A 20,275-nucleotide genomic window follows, 5' to 3' on the forward strand; every position below is an offset into this window, starting at 1 on the left:
TTTTCTCATTTTAATGTTTGATGTCTTTTTGAGTTCTGTCTCAGAGCGGTATAATATTGAACCTTTGTGACTTGACTTGTCATTTATTGAACATTTTAAAATGAATCATGAGAATAGAATAAAGAGACAAGATCTGTGATATAAGACCTTTTAGCACGAAGTCAATGCCGAAATTATATAGGAAAGGAAGAACAGCATGTCTGTCTTTCCACCATTAAAACATAACAAATGATTGAATGAATCATGTAAATGAGTGTTAACAATTCTCGTGGAATCAGTATTGATCGCCTTTGCATTTACTGGTCAGTAATTCATCATAGTTCTTGATCATTTATATTACAGGAATTCCTGTTGGGATTTTTAATATATACAGTAAAAATTTCGAGGTACAGTATGTGTTGTTTCCCCATGAATCATTTGTCTTTGATTATTTGCTCATGTTTCATCGAGTCACGGCGCACTGAGCTCAAATATTATTATTATTTTGGGCTTTGTATGCATTTATTTTAATTAGCAAGTGGCAGAGAAGCTGCCAGGAAACAGGGAGAGAGAGGAATGACCTGCAGCCAAGGTCCCAGGTCGGAATCGAACCCAGCACTCTGAAATAGCATCCACGCAGGTTCATCCCTCCAAAGGCAAGCAAAGAGCAAAACAACAGCTGCCTGCTGCCTGCTGTTGAATGTGTGTGCATGTATCTACACCATTACACAATTTTATAAATAATACTGTGTGTAGCAGCACTGGTGATCAGACAAAGAGAAGCAAGTGGGCGTGAAAGACGATAAAGCTTCCTCCATCATTGAAGCACTGGAAAAGTAATTAGCTTTGTCTGGAAAGTCTGTGGAGGTGGGAAAAAAGCCACACACACACACAAACAGTGGGGCCATAATCAAGCGGCACCTTCACAAGTGGTCAAAGAGAGATCGGGTCTCTGTGTGGAAGGCTTGATAGCACATTGAAAGTAAAAAGTCACCAATGTGGTGTCCAGTGGAAAGGATACGAAGGTGCTTGGTGAATTTATGAAGTGGTTTACATATTACAGCAGATAAAATGGGTCATTACAACAAAAAATAAAACTGTGGCTGCACCGTAAGCAGTGAATGGAACAGACACTGGGAGAGATAGGACAGGCTCATCTTTCTGCTGATTATCCCAAATTAAATTTAGCTTAAAGCAATTACAAAGACAGGGAGGGGATGGAAAAGAAACAGACAATGAGAACCATACATTTTGATAAGAGGTATGGCTTTCTCGCTGGATGTAAATCAGAGATAACAGCCTTCTGCTGACTAATTAGCCCTTATTGTGTGACTGGCATGCATTCACAGTTTGAAATTAGCATGCAAATAGCCACCTTGACAGCAGTGATGTACGACTGCCATGATATTTGGTTTTTTTTTTCCCCCTGCAGCTGAAGTAAGGGCAAAGGCACATTCACTTGGCAGTGTGCAGGGACAGAGTCAGTGTAGGGAGTTAGAGAGGGGACAGGCAGTGACCGTAGTGGGACAGAACTCCTGGAGGAGTGCAGTCTATAAATCCCAGTATCCTGATTTCACCTGTTATAGTCCAGAGTTCTGGTTTGGTGGCATCAGGTGTCAACTTTGGGTTAAATCTGTCAGAACACTGACACTAATGACGACACCAGAGTTCCTCTGTCGCTGGTTTACTCGGTTTACTTCAGCTTAGCCAGCTGCAGAGATAAGCTGCCACCAGTGCCATTAATGTGAGAGGTAGTCAGCTTTGGGGCCAGGCCACTGGAAAAGCATTGATTTTCCAGAAGCTTTACAATATTAACAATAGCTGTTATTAAATAAAGGGAAAGGTTTTCAACATCATGTAACCGCATCATTATGCTTATGAAGAATAATAATAAGACCGTGTTGGAGTATTTGCTTGGAAGAAATCAAAATCCAGACCACAAATTTCAGGGCGAGCTTAGATCAACTGCTCTGAAAGACACTTGGGGACATTTGAGTTTCTCCTGAGTTTCTCCTGGTCAGTTGTGACACTGATGATGCAACCAGCTTGACTAACATGATAAACAGTATGTTGCTTTTAAGCTGCGTGCAGCCTCGTGTCCATTAGTGAACAGCACAGCTATGAATGATGATGAGCATTTGTATTTCTAAGTCAGCTTTCCTCATCAGCTAATGCCCTTCAGTTGCAAGGAATTTAGCATTTCTAAATGTGTTTAAGTGCTGCCATTAACCCTCGCACCCAAGCGGCTCACCAGCTACTGTGGAGATGAGGAGCCACCAAGAGGAGCAGCTGCTGGCCGTGGGATTCCTAATGCATGCACTTAAGGCACATGTTAATGGTGGCAACACACACACACACACACACACATTACATTTTGCTTCATTCGATGCAGGGATGGCAACTGATCTTTGGCTTTTCTTGGCTCTGCTGTCAAAGCTAACTGTAGTTAGACTTTAGGAATGATGCAGCTTCCTGACCTGATGGTCATATATTAGCATTTAACACACTACATCTCTATACAATAAGGTGGAAATGGATATTACCATAGCAGTTTCCCTTCTAAGTGGAAAACTGACCTGCTTTTCTACTGTTTGAACACACCTCACATAAAGGCAACCATTAGCATGTGTGTGTGTGTGTGTGTGTGTGTGTGTGTGTGTGTGTAATCAGGCCTCCACCTGCGCCCCCTGTGGTCCTCCAGGGTCTAATTAACTGCTGGGCTGAGCTTCTACCCCTCCTTCATAATCACACTGACACACACACACACAGAGTCGTAGCATTCTAATCAGCATGCTTCCCCTCACAGCCCTTATGGTAAGAAACACAACAACAGGCACACAAAACATGGCTGCCAAACACAGTGCCATTTGCCTCCTCACACAGACTCGGTGCCATTCGTATTACATTATTCCAACAGCTTCCGTGCACCTTCATCAGGTGTAAGTCCAAAGAAAAACACTGTCCGGACACACTTCTTGCTGTTATTTCTGCAGTGGCCAAATTAAGGTGACTCAAACGGCAATTCAGCTTGTTCTCATACTCATGAATGGTTGATGTGGGCCAGGATCGCTTTACAAATATTACCGTGTGTGTTTCCTCCTTCATGGATGAGGGCAGCATGACGGAATGGATATCAGGACGTTATAAGCTGCTTTAACATGAGGAAAATTCACAGAGGGCTGCAGTGAGTGAGCAGTTCATCACACAAATGCTCACATCTGCAGTGAACAAGAAGACCGTCAGCAGCCATCAATAATACATAGGTAAGTGATTCACTACCCAGAAACGTTGCTGTGTCTGCTCCTAATGTTCTGAGTAGCCACAGTACATTATATTAAAAGTAAGGCCACTGACAAATGCACAAAACAACCAAATTTCACATATGTGACATTATTCTCTCTGTTTCATTTACAAAAAATGATGATGAGATTTTTGCTGTGGCCTGAATCAAACAAGCATCCTCTCTTATATCTGGAGAATATGACTGATGGGCTATAGCGTCTCTGTAGCACAACACTTTACACGTTTTACCTTTATCAAAGTTAACCCCTGCAATGTGGATGTTGCACCTGGACTCATTCGTTCATTCATTTCCGGGTCTCAGGGTGAGGGCGGGGTAAAAGATACTGCTCTGGGGGAACGTTGCATATCTGATGCTCCTAAACTCAGACGGCATGTATATGGTGTTTTACACCAAGACATACAAGAGAGATTGTATTTCTTACCTTTTATGTCCAAATCATTTGGATTTTAGAAACTGCATCATTCAGCCTCAGATTGTGTATTGTAATTTGCAGCATTTGGAGCTGTAACACAAACTTCTTATTAGATTTACAGAGAGACTTCCTGCCCATGACTAAACTATCCCACTTGCACCTTTAAACTCCAGTTTCTCCTCGCAGGATGCAGAGGCAATAAGAGGTGAAGACATTTAGGACATTTGTCCTGACATTTCATCTCTGGCAGTTTCTGTCAGAGCCATGAAGGGCATCTTTGTTTCAGGCCAGGCTGCTGAGAGAGCGAAGGAGGTGAAAGAGGAAGCTCACAATGGTAAATAGGTCACAAAGAGTTCAGCTTAGTTAAAACTAATGCACATTTTTCATACATAATATTGTGCACTAATACAAATATACACACTGCCCCTGAAAAGGAGCACATGGCTTACAGCATGTGATTGTTATTTAGTTGATTCCTAAGCTTATTAACTCTATACTACATACCGACAGAGAACACAGGAGAGTTTTGAAGCTTTGTAAGGAATTTAAATTTTAGTTTGAAAAACAAACGTCACAGGAGATTAAGGAGACCATGAAAAACCAGGACCGACATGATACGTGGGAGAAAGCACGACTGTAATCAATGACATGCAGCGTTCATTAACAATCATTAATGCCGTGAGGCCCATGGACAGGCGAGTGACTTCAGGCAGAATGTAATGGATGGAGACATTTTCACTGAATGGAAGACGCTCCTCCTGAACAGCTGTGTGCCAGCGCTTCTATTATCCCCCTCACTGTCAGGCCAGCAACAGATGAACTTCCCTCTTTAAGTCGGCAATGAGGAGAAAAGGAGAGGAGGGAAAACCGACCAATGCTTGGCTGAATCTGGATTGTTGCCATGGTGATAACACTCCCTGATGCCCCTCGCTATCTGTCTGCCACCAAGGTCAAGTGAAAAGGAAGTGCAGATTGAGAAGATTGAGGGAAATGGAGGACAGATTGAATTTGGTGACAGGACGTATCAAGATAAATATCAGGATGGAGGAAAGCCCTCCATGCTACTGAAGAAAACCAGCGACTCCATTTTATCCTCGTCATAACTACCTAGTGACAAGTCACGTCATTAAAACCTGAGATGTCTCAGCTAGATAAAAGAGATCAGGCGCCATTATGTGACTATCATTTATACAGCGGTGACATAATGTGTTGTAATTTAAGAAAGAGCCAACAGATTCACATTCAACCACTTGACATTGAATGACATTTGATCGAGTGTCGAGTGTCATAATCCATGTTAGCCCGTTTCTCCTTCTCACACTGAATGCGTCATGAATGAGCGATGTGTTAGCTAAAGTTCGCTTTGTCAGTCGGTTCAGTCGGCTAAACAACTGTTAGGCTCTGGCAAATATTTAGTAGTGTCCCATGTGGACAAGGCACCCATGGGAGACAGGACAAACACTGAAGGAGATGTGCTCTGAAGAAAGACTTGGATAAGCAGAAGTGTGTACTCAACCTAACTCAGTTTGTTTTTGCCCTCGGGGCTTGCTACATTAAACTCCCCAGGAAGATGTTAACCTTTCTGGACGTTGTCACATTGTACCTTTAATAAAAGGTAAAGATCCTGTTGCTATAGACACATTCTTAGCCTTTGAGACTGCATGAAAAGTTGAAATGCTCTCCTTCACTTTATTTATTTATTTATTTCTTTTTTGGCCTTTTGTTTCTCGATTTGTCTGGCTTTTACTTGGCTGCTTTGCTGGATATAACCCAATTTGGCTTCGTAACAGCAGACAGGACACCAATACAACGATTCATTTATCAACAGCACTTCTGCTGTGTGAGATAAACAAGGTTAAAAATGCAAAGTGTTTCTGCAAGCGACTGAGCAGACGACAACAGAAATGTGGCTTCAATGCAGCCGGTAGAAAATCCTCTGAGGTAGATTCTGGCCTGTCTGAACACATTAATATCAGAGAAGCATAAACAGGAAATCCCCCGACGCTGTGGTGGCCTGTGAGGATGTGAATAACCGAGTAGGTAATGCAAACCTTATTTTCTGCTTATGCAAAATCACCAATTTGCATCTTTCCGTGTTGATCTGATATTGCCGCTCATTATCATACTGCGACAGAGGACAGCGGCTCACTGCCAGGACCATTGGATGGCTGACACAATGTTTAGAAAGCACTTCAGCATTTAGCGAAATCTGCCTCGTCACCAATTTTCTACACGGTATTGATATCAGTCTTGGTTAATCTAGTTCAGCACAGAGGCTGGAGACAGGGGGAAACTAACGGCTGGTGTTAAGGTATTTTATGCACTCAAACAGAAATAATGACACAAGAAGTAAAAATGCAGGAACTGTTTCTTCATGAGCAGTTTATCCATTTAGTAATGCTCTGTGGTTTTCGCAGCTGCAGCGTGGAATGCCAGATACACTTGGTGAGAACTGGTTTTAACAGATCTCCGTTTGGGAGAAATTTGGTACCAAACATGTCAACCTCACTGCGATGACTGTGTGCGGTTACTGTGCCTGGCAGTTATTTACCAATAAAATATTTACGGTGCACATTTTCCCTGATGTTGATTCTTTCTGATCACCTCCCTGTGGAGTCATTGGAGGACTGTAGGAACATACTTAGTCCTGTGCTTTGACTGAGTCATTCGTGACAACAAGCCGGACACTGAGGAAGAGCAAGAAGGATGGAAAGAGACATTAGCCATTCGGTGACTTAAATCCAAGGATGACATGTTTTAAAAAAAATTGACAGATCATGGGTACGCTTCTCTTTGGGAGTAAAACCTGCTCAGGATTCAGGATTGATGGGTGATTATATGAAGCTCATGAGAAAGATAATGGATCGAGCTCAAGTTTAAGTTTCTGTCTGTCATTAGCAGAAAGTGGTTGGGAACACTCCTCGGTGTCACACGAGCACATTGCTTCGAGCCCACGCACAACAGGAAGTGAGACAATTTGCTGTGGTGTACCAAAATATCACTTCCTGTTGCAGCTCTTTGACTGTAAAGCTCTGTCATTGCTCTGCCATGAATTATACATTTTCACCCTCATGTTTCTCACTTCAAAATTAACAGTCAGGACCACAACATGCCGTAGTAGCAGTGTCAGCCCCAGAGGGCCAACGTCACTGGATCAGAGGCCTCAACCGACAGTCCCAGAGCATCCGTGCTTTAATATCTGCAGCTGCCTCTTGTCCTCAGTCCCCGATGACCAATTTCAGAGACACAGACGGGCCTATTCTTGAACACTGACACATAAAGGGAATCTGAGTGGGGCTATAATGGAGCAGCTTCACCTCGGGAAAACACGACAAGCAGGGTACAGGAAATAAAGAGCTGAGTGAAGTTCACGGCACAGAGCGTTCAGTCAGTGATACATCATGTGGAGATCAGAGGTGTGGTGAAGACACAGCACAAATCGCAGACACAACTTAATATGTTGGTGCAAGGTGATTACACAATACCCGGGCTGATGACGTAGACGTCTTTGTTTTGGCATGCCTCTATCAGCACTGTCAGCTACACACACACACACACACACACACACTATAAGTGGGTGTGTTTTTAAAAGTCTCATCAGTGAGGTATGTCGGGGTGGTAAACCGTTAATTATTTAAGTTAACAAAGCTGCATGTTTGATCTAGCCACAGATGACAAACAGCATCAGGGCTGTAGGTTGTTGTTGAACTCATTATGAACAATAAAACATAAAAAACAATTTAAGACCTTTATGAATGGGTTGAGCACTAACGGATCATTGCTATTGATCATTTTAAATTAGCTGAATCATCTGATGATCATCCGTGTTGAACAAATCACAAGTTTGACCTGCTATCAAAATGACATACAAAATAACCAACATTTGTACTGTCTACCTGCTCATAGATATACATATTGTGCATGAAAACTAAACTTTCATTCATTCACTACCGCTTATCCGTTTCTGGCTGGCAGGGGATGCTAGAGCCAATCTCAGCTCACCTCGCACAAGGGTTAGGGTTAGGGCTCATCCTCGACAGGTCGCCAGTGCATGGCCAACCACGGGGCCAACACACAGAGACAGAGACCAACAACCACTCACACTCACACTCAGACCTACGGACAGTTTAGAGTCACCGGTAAACCCAAACATTCATGGCTTTGGACGGTGGGAGGAAACGCAGGTAGGGGAGAACAGCCAGCTCTACTCAGACAGGCCCCAGGCCCAGGAGCTGAACACAGGACATTTTGTTATGGGGAAACTAGCACTAACCACTAAGCTCATTTTAAATTTAAAATAATGTCTCCAGTCTAATCATACAACATACTGCAATCTCTCCATTCAATTAAAAAAAAAAAAAAATCCATATCCAAAGCTTGTCCTTGCCCCTGGATTTAATAACACAATGTGACTCCTCATCCAAAGCCTTCACCACCAAACAACAGTCTCTTATGCGGAGGAGAGACGGGACTCTGAGGGGGCAGGGATGGGGAGGATTTTGCAAGTTTTCCTCAGGAATGCTCACTTGTCAGCACAGCATGGCGGCCGGCTGAAAGAGCCTTTCCCATCCAGTAATTCATCACACACAAAGGCAATTTCACAGGAAGACGAGCTTTCTCTCTGCCATTCTTCCTCACTGCTCTCCTCATCGCTCCGTCCCTTCCACCCTCCTACATGCTCATTCACACACACACACTCCCTGGCCATGTCATTAGCATGTTAATGGACATCCAGGAGAACATGAACGTGAACCATTGGGAAAGTTGTGTTGAAAAAAAAAAAAAAAAACACAAAACAAAACCCAACAACACTGAGAAGGAAAAGCCTGGGAATGGCAGCATACTTCACCGTCTGAGGCCGACTCCAGGACAAGATTGTTGATTTGTTTGGACCAAATCTGCTCTGACACACAGCTGAACCCAGAGACCCGAATCCATCAGGCAGAAGAATACAGGAGAGGTACAATGGATGGAGGCTGAAATCTGGTTTCATGAAGTTCGGCAAATTTAGCTTGAACCGTAGTTCATTTTAAAGGTATTAAATTGTATTAATAAAGGATTGGAAAACAGAGAGGACTGATAGGAAACTGGTTTGCTAATGTGGCCTCTTTTTACCATTTTTCACTTCTGAATGTCGTAAAAGGACAAACACTTTAATTGCTAACGGTGTAAAACCTACACTAGATGGGCTTGTTGGAAATGTTTTCTGTCAACATCTGTAGGCGGCTGCTGCTACTAAGGAAAGTCTACAGAGGTGTGAGCCTTCAACTGTGTTTTTACTAATATGTCTTTTTATTTGTTTATATTAGGGAGCATGGAGGAGAATTCAGCTTCCACTTATTAGATGTAAGCAGGTTATAAGTGAATAAAAATAAAAATCTTTTCTAGGAGAGTCTGTGGATTTTGGGTGTACTGGCTCTTTCTAAAAGCTGATTGGAAATACGGTTGCATAAGAGCAGCAGTGGTGGGAACATGTATTTATGATGACGCCTGCTTGCCCTTTGCAGTCAGGTTATAAATAGCACTTTGCCTTTGGGTGGGCCTTCAGAGCAGGTGTGTGGGAGCTAATCAGAGTGCTGACCATTCACTGCTACAGTTCAGCGCGTGTCAATATCGTATTTATCCTCGCTGTGATAAGCTTTATATGGGTGATGAGAAACTAAGCATTCCTGGGACACACCTCCATGTTTGGGATCACTAAATCATTTAAAACACTTCGTTTTGGCTAGTGTCACCTTCCTCCTACTCCCTGCATGTATTCACTTGTGTTGTTGATATTAATATTTAAAAAAAAAATCTCTATAAATAAATTTATATTAAGCTAGAAGTTGCTGTGGACTGTGTAATTTACTGCCGTTCATAAACTAATTTAAAGTTTCAACCCTGGCAGGTCAACATCACAGCATTTGATATCGTAATCAGTTTTATAAAAACTGACGCTTCTTTTATTTCATTGTGTGATGTTATCATTTGTGACCAAGTTAATCCCATTCATTTGGGAGTTTGGGAATCATTTTCAGAGGCAGCACTACAAGGTGAAACACACCATACACAACATATGACATATTATCACTTTAAATTTTGCTGTGGTGAAAGTGTGAGCACGTATTTGTGTAGTTACTCATCCAGCAGATGCACTTGAGATCATGTTTGTGGCCACATGGGGAGTGTAAAGTCAGCTCTGTTTTAGTTTGTACTGACTCTTTATGCTCCACAATGAAATTCGCAAATAGTGTGTGGGTAAGAGCTGTGACCTGAAGTTGTGATCTACAAGACTAAACATCAAAAAAAATAAAAAAGCTTTAAGGGCAGCATTTATGAAGCAATGGGAGATGATTAACCAAAATTCCAATTCACTTTGCTTCAAAATATTATTGTGCTGCTATTATCAGACAGCACAGCCTGGTCCAGTCTGCAGCGATGAGCCAGCGTCTGGCTCTGCAGCTCAGCTCACTCTGAACTGAAACCTGATCGTCTCCATCAACGACATTAGACAGAGCAGATTCATTTCAGATTCACTTTGAAAAGGTCTGAGGAGGTCGTCAGCAGCTCTTTTGATTTCACTGTGTGAGGCATGTCTGGGCTAGACTAAATGAACTGACCCTGACACATTACTAATCAAATTAGCTCATTTTGAGTCATAATGTTGACGCAGAAAAGTCAGTTGTGTGGTTCCAGGACACAGTGCTGCTTGACCTTTCAAACCCCATTGTGTCATTGTCATACTTTATGGAAGAGTACAATTTGTGATATTTCACAATCTCATAAGTGCTCAAGGGGATTTTACACAAACGTCACATAGTATAATTAACTGCTCCTCGTTGGCTCTTACACATCACACAGTCTCCCTCAGTGACACCTCTCCCACCACCACAACAACGAATCTGCACAGAGGGACAGAAAGTGCATCTGAAACTCTTGGGTGCTCATGTTACTTTTCAGCCCAGCACTCAGATTCCTCCTCATCTATCAGGGTCTGGCCAACACGCACACAACCTTCTGCCCCAACAGGAGATGAAAACTTACCAAATTAAGAGTGAGATCTCAAAATGTTTGGGAGTGAGAAAACAAGAAGTTCGAAGAACTCATCTCTTGGAATAGGAAGATTAAAAAAGCCAAATTTCACAATATTCTGACATTTCCTAGATCAAATAGTGGATCAAAGTTCAATTCCTCATTCATTTTTCAGTATATTGACAAAATAAAAACTTTTTCCAGAGCTTTCAGTTACATCTTACAATCTTCCTAAAATGTAAGTTGAGTAGATTGGGGGTCACCATGCCTACTAAAACAGAGACTGTCACACTGTAGATCATGTGAAACAATGACCGGGCTCCATGACAGCAAAGTACACACAGAAAGACCATAAGGTCTTGAAAGCTCTGGTAAAAATAACAAGTGTATGTAACTCTTTTTCTGAACTAAATATATATTAAATTTATCAAGTGACTGTTTCCAATGTCACAAATGAACTAGCAGTCTTTGCTTAATTATATTTTCTGTACGGAGGTTCACGCCCATTAAGTTTCATCCCCTCGCTCCATTTCTGAGAAAGAACACAGTCTCTTGTCTCTATGTGGTGACACCTGAGACATTTTTACAGGCTGAAGAAAACCAGAACTGTCCTGTAAAACTATAGGGTGAAAATAAAATACAGCTCCAGTCTTATTGTTGAGATATTTTTTGTAAGTAGGTAAGAGACTCTTCCTTAAGGGGAACATATAGATTGCCAGTACTGATTCTACAGCAGCACCTAAAGAAACACACATATTCTGACACAGACACACACATGCTGAAATATAGTGGAAAAGCAAATGCATTTGAATGCATCTTAAAAAGCAGAGAAGAGAGGCTTAAGTCCAGTTCAAAATTTCCCAGGCCGGCGGCCAAGAAATGCTTCAATGTGTGTGTTGCCTTTGCTCCCACTACACTCTGCTCAGAAAGCCTGAGCGACATCAGGCGCCTCAGGAATGCCACATAGTAAGAAAAAAGAGGAGGAAAAAGAAGTGGAATAAATCCTCGTGGAAGGAGAGATGCTGCTAAACAAGACCGACTGGTTTGCTGTCATGAGACCAAGTGAGGAAAGTAACACAGTCGGGTAATACCTGAATGACACCTGCAGTTTTGTTGGCTTGAACCGGTGTTTCCCATCCTGGTGGCCCGAGGTCTTCTCTAAACTCAAGTCAAAGGAGGTGGGGGGGCCAGACCAGGACAGACAGTCAAAGATGAGGGAAAAAAGAAAAAAATGGAACAATATGACTGCTGTTGGAACAAACTGACTGTTGGATCCACATTTTTCTGTTTTTAGACCTTTTATGTCTTATTTTAGATATGGTTTTGTGTCTCATTATGGTCACGGTGTATCATTGTGGTTATTTTGGGTCTTGTTTGATTGACTCTCCACCAACAAGAGTTACATCAGATGTTCAGCGTAATTCAGTCCGTAATGCCAACGAACAATTACATATAACTATCTGAACGTGGGGTGGGGGGGGGGGGGGTGACCTTCTGACCCTCCGACCCTCCGACCCTGCAACTGCATCCACTATCTTTCCATCATCGTATAGTCAGGACAAGTTACACTTAATTATCATTTGATAATACAACTCCATGTGCCAGCTATTAGCTATAGTCGGTCCAATGCAAGGAGAGTCATATGAGGCAGACACTTGAAGACCAAACAGTACTGACTTGGAGGTAGACAGTATATTCAGTCGAACCCTGCTGTTACTATGAGATACATCTAAAATAAAGACAGAAAAAAGGAGAGAGAAGAAAAAAAAAAAAAAACATTTTACAGCAGTCTGATTGCACTCATCACCTCAGCCGAGGTGAATGATGAGCCACAGACACAGCACTATCAGCTCACACACCCTGACAGAAGAGGAAGTTACATTTTCTGTCTCCCAGCTGGCCTCTGAGTGAGTAACACTTCCACAACTGCATCTATTTTACAACAAGACCATCACTTGTCTCATTTCTGTACAGCAGAGTTACAGCTTTATGCTAAGAGATTAAGAGGATACATTCATTCATTCATCTTCTACCGCTTATCCGTTCCCAGGTTGCAGGGGGTGCTGGTCCCAGCTAACTCTGGGTGGGGGCGGGGTCACCCTGGACAGGTCAGCAGTCCATCACAGGGCCAACACACACAGACAGACAGAGACCAACAACCACTCACAGTCTAAGCGGATACAAAGAAGCCACCCAAAAAGTATCTCATCAAACTTAGTATGTCCAAAATCCCCCTTGAAACATCCACTATGCACTTTGTGGTTTTCAGTGTCTAGTGGCAGCACATGGTCTGTGTGTATTTATTACATATGCATGTGACCTATTTATTTTTATATACTTAAATTGAGCTATTTGAGCTTGATGTTTGCAGGCATCCTGATTCTTAAATTCTGAATGGCAACTCCCTGCTTCCTTCTGTTTTCTCTCTGTTGGTCAGATAAAGAAGGCAATTTAAAGATGTGAGGTATCCAGTGCAGTTGTAGCCAACATCATATTATTAAATGTGCATAATGTTAATAAAAGTAGTGCCAAAACAACTCTGACAGACATGTGAAGTGCAGACGTGCACACGCTCAGAAAGCACATATTGATTTGGTCTAATCATCGCGCCTGAACTGAAGAGACTTTGCAAACAGCGTTTTATGTTTGCTCTCCAACAGAATGCAAATAGAATGGGACTCAGACTTGGCTGGGTGACGGCGGCTGAGGAAGAGAGGTGGGTGGGAAGGAACAGGCGGCGTTCACACAATGAAGCTGTGAGGAAATGAGCCGAGAGGAAAGAGGGGAAGAATGGTTATTCACGAGTTCGCAGCGACTGGTGGTGCAGGTTGAGTCAAGTTCACTGGGACATGATCGGCAAGTCTGGCTTGGACTCAGCTGGCTTTATGCAACCATCATACACGTCTGATTTTTGGACTCGGCAAACACAGTTGCATGCAGGATGAAGAAAGGAATTTACTTCCTTAGCAGCAGTGCAATGATTCACTGTTTGCACATGCAGCCTGGTATTCAGGCGAGCACGTAGCTTTATATTGAAATTAGTGAAGTCAAGGTATAAACAAACAGTTTCTCTCTCTCTTGTTAGCTCGTGCTGCTACACCACAGACGTGACTGAAGCCAACGAGCAAACAAGGCAGCGGTGTGAGAGTGAACGGCGGCCTGGTATCTTTCTTCACACTGGGAGTCACAGGCTTCTTTGTCAAATGAACACACCCACTTCAAACAGGTCACCCTTTCTCATTCCAACTAGACTTGCTCATTATGTGGATCAAGAACAATTTAAAAAAAAAAAAAAAAAACATCAGCCACATCATGTGTGATCACTACATGTTTACATCAGCCAGAGCCCCGTCATGAGACCTGTTCCAGACGGGTCCCCCTGCCTCGCTCCCTGACACACAATCACATGGACACTGAACACAGACGGCCATCATGTGACGGTGAGGAGTGTCCTTTCTACAGTCATTTACCCATTCACAGCTTCTCACCAGCTGCTGCTTCTGCATCTCTGGAGATTGGGAGTGATCAAAACTCTCCACTTGGACTACAAAGCCCACGTCAGACCACAGGCCTGCAGATCAGCACGTTTTGGCCGCCAAACCAATAATCTGTCTGTTTAAGTATTGAAAAGTTAATATTTTTGTATTTCGTGGATGAATTGGTCCTTCCATGATGCAGTCCAGTTGGGGCCCTTTCCATTCCATTCTCTCTCCTCTCTTCATATTCACTAAAAGCAATTAAACGTGCCTTTAAGCTAAGTTAGTGTATTGTGAATGGACCTTTTTCTGAGCAGGTCCACTGGTGACCCGTCCACGGTTTACCCAGCTCATGAATGAGCATCAAACTTATCACATGAGATGGTCTACAGTTTTTTATTAAACTGAATTTAAGCATGTTTTTTTAACTTTTTATTAAATAAGATAAACATCTGGTTATGGTACCTGGATTAATAGTCCATTCATTGTAAACCTAACTTTTTACACTGAGTAGAAATGTTTGAGAACAGTTTCCTAGCAATGTTTAAACATGTTTCCATCTTCTTTGGGCCCATTTGTTCTGCAGTCAGAAACCTGACCTATTAGAGCCAAGTGCCAGCTGAGCTCTGCTGCCAGACTGTGGGGTAAATAAGGCCTGTGTGGCGCTCAGGCGTCTTTGCTGTTGTTCTCTCAAAGCAGCTCCACAGCTCCCAAACGTGATCTCCAAAATAAGCTGCATTGCTCCACATTTAAAGTGGAACAGCCTCTCTCTTTGTGCGCCTCCCCTTCTCTGCGGCTGTCAGTTTCACTAACACAGGTTAAAGTTGGGACTTAGTCTTTGGGGGAGTCCCAGTGCTCAGATTCAACATACATCCAGAGTCAATGTCATGTAGTCAGGCCTCCACCGCCACGCAGGGAGAAGCACGACTTCATAGGGTTTATGTGTAATATTTAACTTCCATATTATGCAAGATAAATGCCAAGAATATGACATCACCTCTGCATCCTGTTTGTGTAGGTCGTAGGTCAAACCTCAACGTCTGTGCTCAAAACACTGAATTAAACCTCACCTTAAATCTTCCCTACTCTATACTGCTGCAGTCCTCTAGCTCAGGCTAGAGTCTTGCTCAAGAGAGCATAGGCCAAACAAAAAGGGGAGCCGCTTTCCCTGCACAATCAGGGAAAACAGGAGGGATGTTTCCATGCTGCTGGTTCCCAGTCAGCCACACCTATTACCCCCGCAGCAGGGTGCCTCAGTACAGGACAGATCAGCCACAGAGTTGGCAGGTAAAGGTCTAAGCGGCCGGTGGCCTGTCAGCAGCGACCCCCCCCCCCCCCCATCCGGAGCAGGCCTGCAGCATCAGCACCATCAGCACCAGCAGAAGCTGCTACAGAGGACTCACCCAGTGTTTTGACCGCGATCTGTCGCGTCAGAGGCGGCGGCAGGTTGATGCAGACCAGATCCACGTCCTGATGCAGCAGCACGTCGTCGATCCGGTTGGTGTAGAAAGGGACGTTCATCTCCTTGGCCAGCTCCTCCGCTTCCTCCTGCGTCCGGCCCCACAACGCCTTGACGGCGAAGCCCTCGTTCTTCAGCAGCGGGATGATCACCCTGGTGGTCAGGCTGGTACCGAACACGCCGACCCCAGGCAGCATGGCTCCGGTCTGTCGTCAGGTTCGGTGTCCGTGTGTCGGTTCTCAGTCGGTTTTCAGAAGCCCGACCTGCTGCTGCGGCGGCAGCGGGATCAGGTTGGCCATCCACCTGCAGCCAAACACCCGCTGTGCCGCATTTCCCACAGCCGTATACTGCTGCAACCCTCCCCCGGGAGAATAATCCAAAAAACAGGTGGGAAACCCGAGCCAGGCTCCCTCGATGCTACATGAAGAAATGTAAATGCACCATTCCGGTCTTCAGCGAGTCCACGTCTGACAGCGGTCGGCGCGCCGACTGCGCCAGGCGGCGGAGGGCATGTCCCTTCCTTCCCCGGTCTGTTAGTCCCCCTCCGGATCAGGCCTCACAGGAGAACCGACACCCAGGAAGGAGCTTCATCTGACGGCGGGCTGACGCCAGAAACAGCCGCGGCGCCTTCTGCCAGCACCCGGAGGATCGGCGGCGTTAGTCTGCTGAAGGCTGCCACTGATGGTGCGGCTCAGAGCTGCGATGTCAAGTGAGACACAGAAACAGGAAGCGCTACTGCCACGGGAATGCCAAAATAAGAGCGTTGCGCTTTTTAGGTCTCTACTCATTGTGTTAGTGTAGAATTTATACTACTTCCGCATCTTTATCGCAACTGCGATGTGTTTATATAGAAATATGGAGAATCTCAAAGCAAATAAGCAAGATATGCCAGGCAACACATAGCAGAAATTCCTAAAAATATAGATTTACCATTTTGAAAATATTACAAATTAATGAATGTTGTTTCCTTTCATCCGTATCTAGAAACAAACAAGGCATATTGGTATTTGAATGGCCGCTCAAATCTGTTCATCTATCCATCTATGGGTGTTATTATACAGCTTTAATGCAGAGTATTTCCGGTCTTCTTGCGTTTCCTTGTGTCTCTTGACGCAGCTCTCACTGCCCGCCCTCCCCCACTTTAACCCTTCAACCTCTGGGAGATGAAGCTGCTGCACTGCTGGGTTTGCTTGGATGGACTAACTCATGACAAGGCGCTAGTCTCTCCACTGTGAAGAGTAACACATCAGAGCCATTTTAAAGGCGCTACCTCAGATTAACCAGTTGTAGAAGGATAACAGATACTTTGTGTGATTGGTGTGTTGGTGGATGTTGCCCTCTGTGACTGGAGCCCAGGTTCTGCATTGAGTCTACCTTGACCTCAGCCTTCAAATGCCCCCAAAAACCACTGCTGCCTCGGTCCTACCCCGAGACCACACCACAGCCTCCAGCCTCCACAGAGCCTGAGCCACTGTCAGCAGGACAGACTTCATTGTTCAGGTTTTAAATGTGATAGCTGAGCCCCTTTGCATCCTGCAGCAGCGACCAGAAACCTCCCAAGTGGAGAGGGGTCATCACAGTTGGGTCCGCTGGGTTTAATGGAGCAGGCTCCAGAGAGTTTCTGTTGCAGGTGCTGTGGGGATGCTCAACATTCAAGAGAAGGTGCTTTGAATTTGGGGGCATTTAATTATGCGACTGTATATATATATATATATATATATATATAGTCTCTCTCTCTCTATATATATATATATATATAGAGAGAGAGAGAGAGAGACTTTTCTTTGAGGTGCGAGGAGGGCGCTATGGCCATTATAGGGGGAGCTACAGCACCACCTAGCGCCCCCACCTGGAGCTCACACACTGTGGACTTCACGATAGTTGATATTGTAGATACTGACCTGCAAAAGAATCATTTAATTACACTGTAATGATCAACAGTGACATTTGTCTGCATTCACTATCTAATGTGACCAGAGTTGCTGCTTGATGGTCAAGAGCTCTAACCAACAACTGTGTGTTTCTGGAAACTTAATGACTTTTGAGAGATGAAACTTTAGGCTCTTTAATGTACCTGACCAATGACCTGCAGCCACAGCACGTTGAGCAACAAGGCTCCAGATTCAGATTCCAAAGACCAGAAGCACTGATAATATCCTGTCTGATCACTTCGATTTAAGCTTCCTATACTGAAACAGCCAAATAAGTTTACCAGCTATTTTTATTTTCAAACTGCGCCGCACACATTTCGTGTTGAGCCACGCTATGGCGGTTATTTCTCAAGAATTACTGAATGCATCAACATGAGAACTTTAGCTTGTGGTTTGCCTTCGCGATAGATGTAGATGAACTTTATCTGGGCCCATTTCATTTAGAATTCACTCACTCTTTTGAGCTTTTAATGTAAAAGCACTCTTTCAAAAGCTCAATTGTTATTCACCTATCTGACCAAGGAGGGGAAAAGCTATAAGTCACAGTTCGAATTAATATATGCACAAACATGCAATATGACCCTGACATTACTTCTCAGTTATTTCTGCCCATAATGGCTGTGGGAAGTCAATGATTTTTTTTCTGCGCTCCTCACACATTCTTCTCTGGGGTTTCATCACAGCTGTCAAGTGAAGGCTGTTAACATCGAGTCTCTGCTATTGATTTGGTCAAAGAGCAAACAGACAAGAAGCAGACACTTCTGTAGACCAGCTGATTGTGCGGGGCAAGTGGGGCAAAACAACCACAGGCTTTAAAAGATCGAAGGTCAAACGTCATCCAAGGCCAGCGCTAAGGGGTGCTCTTGGGCAGGTAAGTTCAATATGAACTACAGGAAAAGCTCAGTCTCCTGCTGAAATGAGAGGAACCAGCAGCTGGTGTGTGGGAGAGGTTTTTCTTTTTGGTAACAGGATTCATTTTCAGGGTGATGTTGCAATCAGCCAGACATACTTTCCCCCTTCAAGTTACAGCAACTAGAGATTTGGAGAAGACTTTAGCTTTTAAAAAAGGTCAGTACCATCCTGGGCATGCAGAAAAGTCTATCACACAGATGAAGGGTGGGCCATAACATCACGCCCTGACACAAGCTCTGGCATTCTCTCCCTCTCCTCCTCTATAATGGTCATGCTCTAATTGAATCAGATATTGGTATGGTTTGTTTGTGTGAGGCCATGTGACCAGTTGGGGTCCAGTTTGTGGGTGCTGGAGAGCCGATTGTCCATTTAGAGGAGCAGGGGAGGCGTAGATGGGGCAGGAGGAAGCTGCCACCTCACACAGCAGAGCGGCTGGAACATGACGTGGGTGGACTGAGGCTGGGCAGACGTGTCACAGTGTTATCACAACTATACTCTGCAAGTCATCTGGTACAAAAATGTGAGCATGCCTGATGTGGCACCGAGATAATCTGCACATCAATGGCTGCTATCACCCTGCTAGATGAGGTTGTTGCGTGGAGCCTGCGTTGCCCTCTACTGGGTGAATGTTGTTGTTCCATTTGTTTACCAGCCTGAACGTCACCTTCGCGGGACAGTCTTCAGAGCTGGGTGGATTGTTCCTGAAATATGCAGAGAATCATTTATTCGCTAACGTTTATTGTGAGGCTTTATCTCACTTTTTTTGACCAATTCCGTTTGTGACCCTTAATGTCGTCATTAATATAGATATCAAGTCTAGGACAAATATCAGCTGTGTTAAGTGTAGCTACAGGCTAAACATTACTAAAGATGAATTCATTCATCTTTAGTAATGTACTGCCTACCTGTTTCTGTGTCGCCAACGTCACTAAACATTACCCCTAAAGTGGAAAACTACCTGTCCTCAGATCTAGCGTCAGTCAGTTCATTTGTTTAAGCTGGTGTAAGACCAGCATCAGTTTAACTATTTACAGTATTAAAACAAGACTTTTAATCAGGGACTTTCCAAGTAGACAGTTTCCAGTTGGAGAGATGAGCTGGCTCTAAACTTTTAGATCATTTCATCTACAGAACGTGTGCATGCGCACACACACACACACACACACACACACACACCATTTTCAGCTAGCAGTCCCAACAGATGTTGCCTGCATGGAAACAAGTGACTGATTTTGACAACTGGCAAAGCAACATAAATGCGTAAAGGACCAGAATAGACTAAAGCTATTTAGACAGAAAGTAAAGGACACATTGGTAAATGTGATGATTTACTTAATTAACATTATACATCTGGGTTCATTAGCACATGAAGAGAAAGTACATGTGTTTTTTGTTGTTGTTGTTGTCGTTGTCTGGCCCATATACAGCATGATTGTTAGATGCTACTTCCACATGTACTGGCACGAGCACTGAAAATCTTGTGGGTGTCAGTCAAAGGCAGTGGAAAGAACAGCCTGTCCAGGCCAGAAAGGCAAGAAGACCCCTTGTGCTACCTAGTTAAATAAAACATGTTTTATATCATTCACGATATCACCAAATTGAATCATTTAAACACAAGGCCACAATCAGGACTCAGACATGCTCTGGTATTCCAACACTTTTAATAATTACTCAGAGGCACAAATACAATTTACAGAGCTACCTTCTCCTACATGTGCGCCCACAAGTGACTTCCTGTTCAAGCCTGTGAGGCCTACCAGCTGAGCAGGACAACAGCAGCAACATACA

General features: G+C 43.8%; 1 protein-coding gene across 2 annotated transcripts in view; it reads right to left on the minus strand.

Moving 5' to 3' along the window:
* The window catches only part of gfod1 (glucose-fructose oxidoreductase domain containing 1), a 28,041-nt gene extending 11,726 nt beyond the window's left edge, over window positions 1-16,315 (minus strand). For both annotated transcript variants that reach the window (XR_003842277.1, XM_029528740.1), the window contains exon 1: window positions 15,589-16,315. Coding sequence is in view for 1 of the 2 variants with exons in the window: in XM_029528740.1 (XP_029384600.1) it covers window positions 15,589-15,841 (253 nt within the window). In the remaining variant the exon portion in view is untranslated. The remainder of the gene's footprint in view (window positions 1-15,588) is intronic.
* Between the last annotated feature and the right edge of the window lie 3,960 nt (window positions 16,316-20,275).

Source organism: Echeneis naucrates, chromosome 20, assembly GCF_900963305.1.
Source record: "Echeneis naucrates chromosome 20, fEcheNa1.1, whole genome shotgun sequence".
In the NCBI taxonomy this organism is placed as follows: domain Eukaryota; kingdom Metazoa; phylum Chordata; class Actinopteri; order Carangiformes; family Echeneidae; genus Echeneis; species Echeneis naucrates.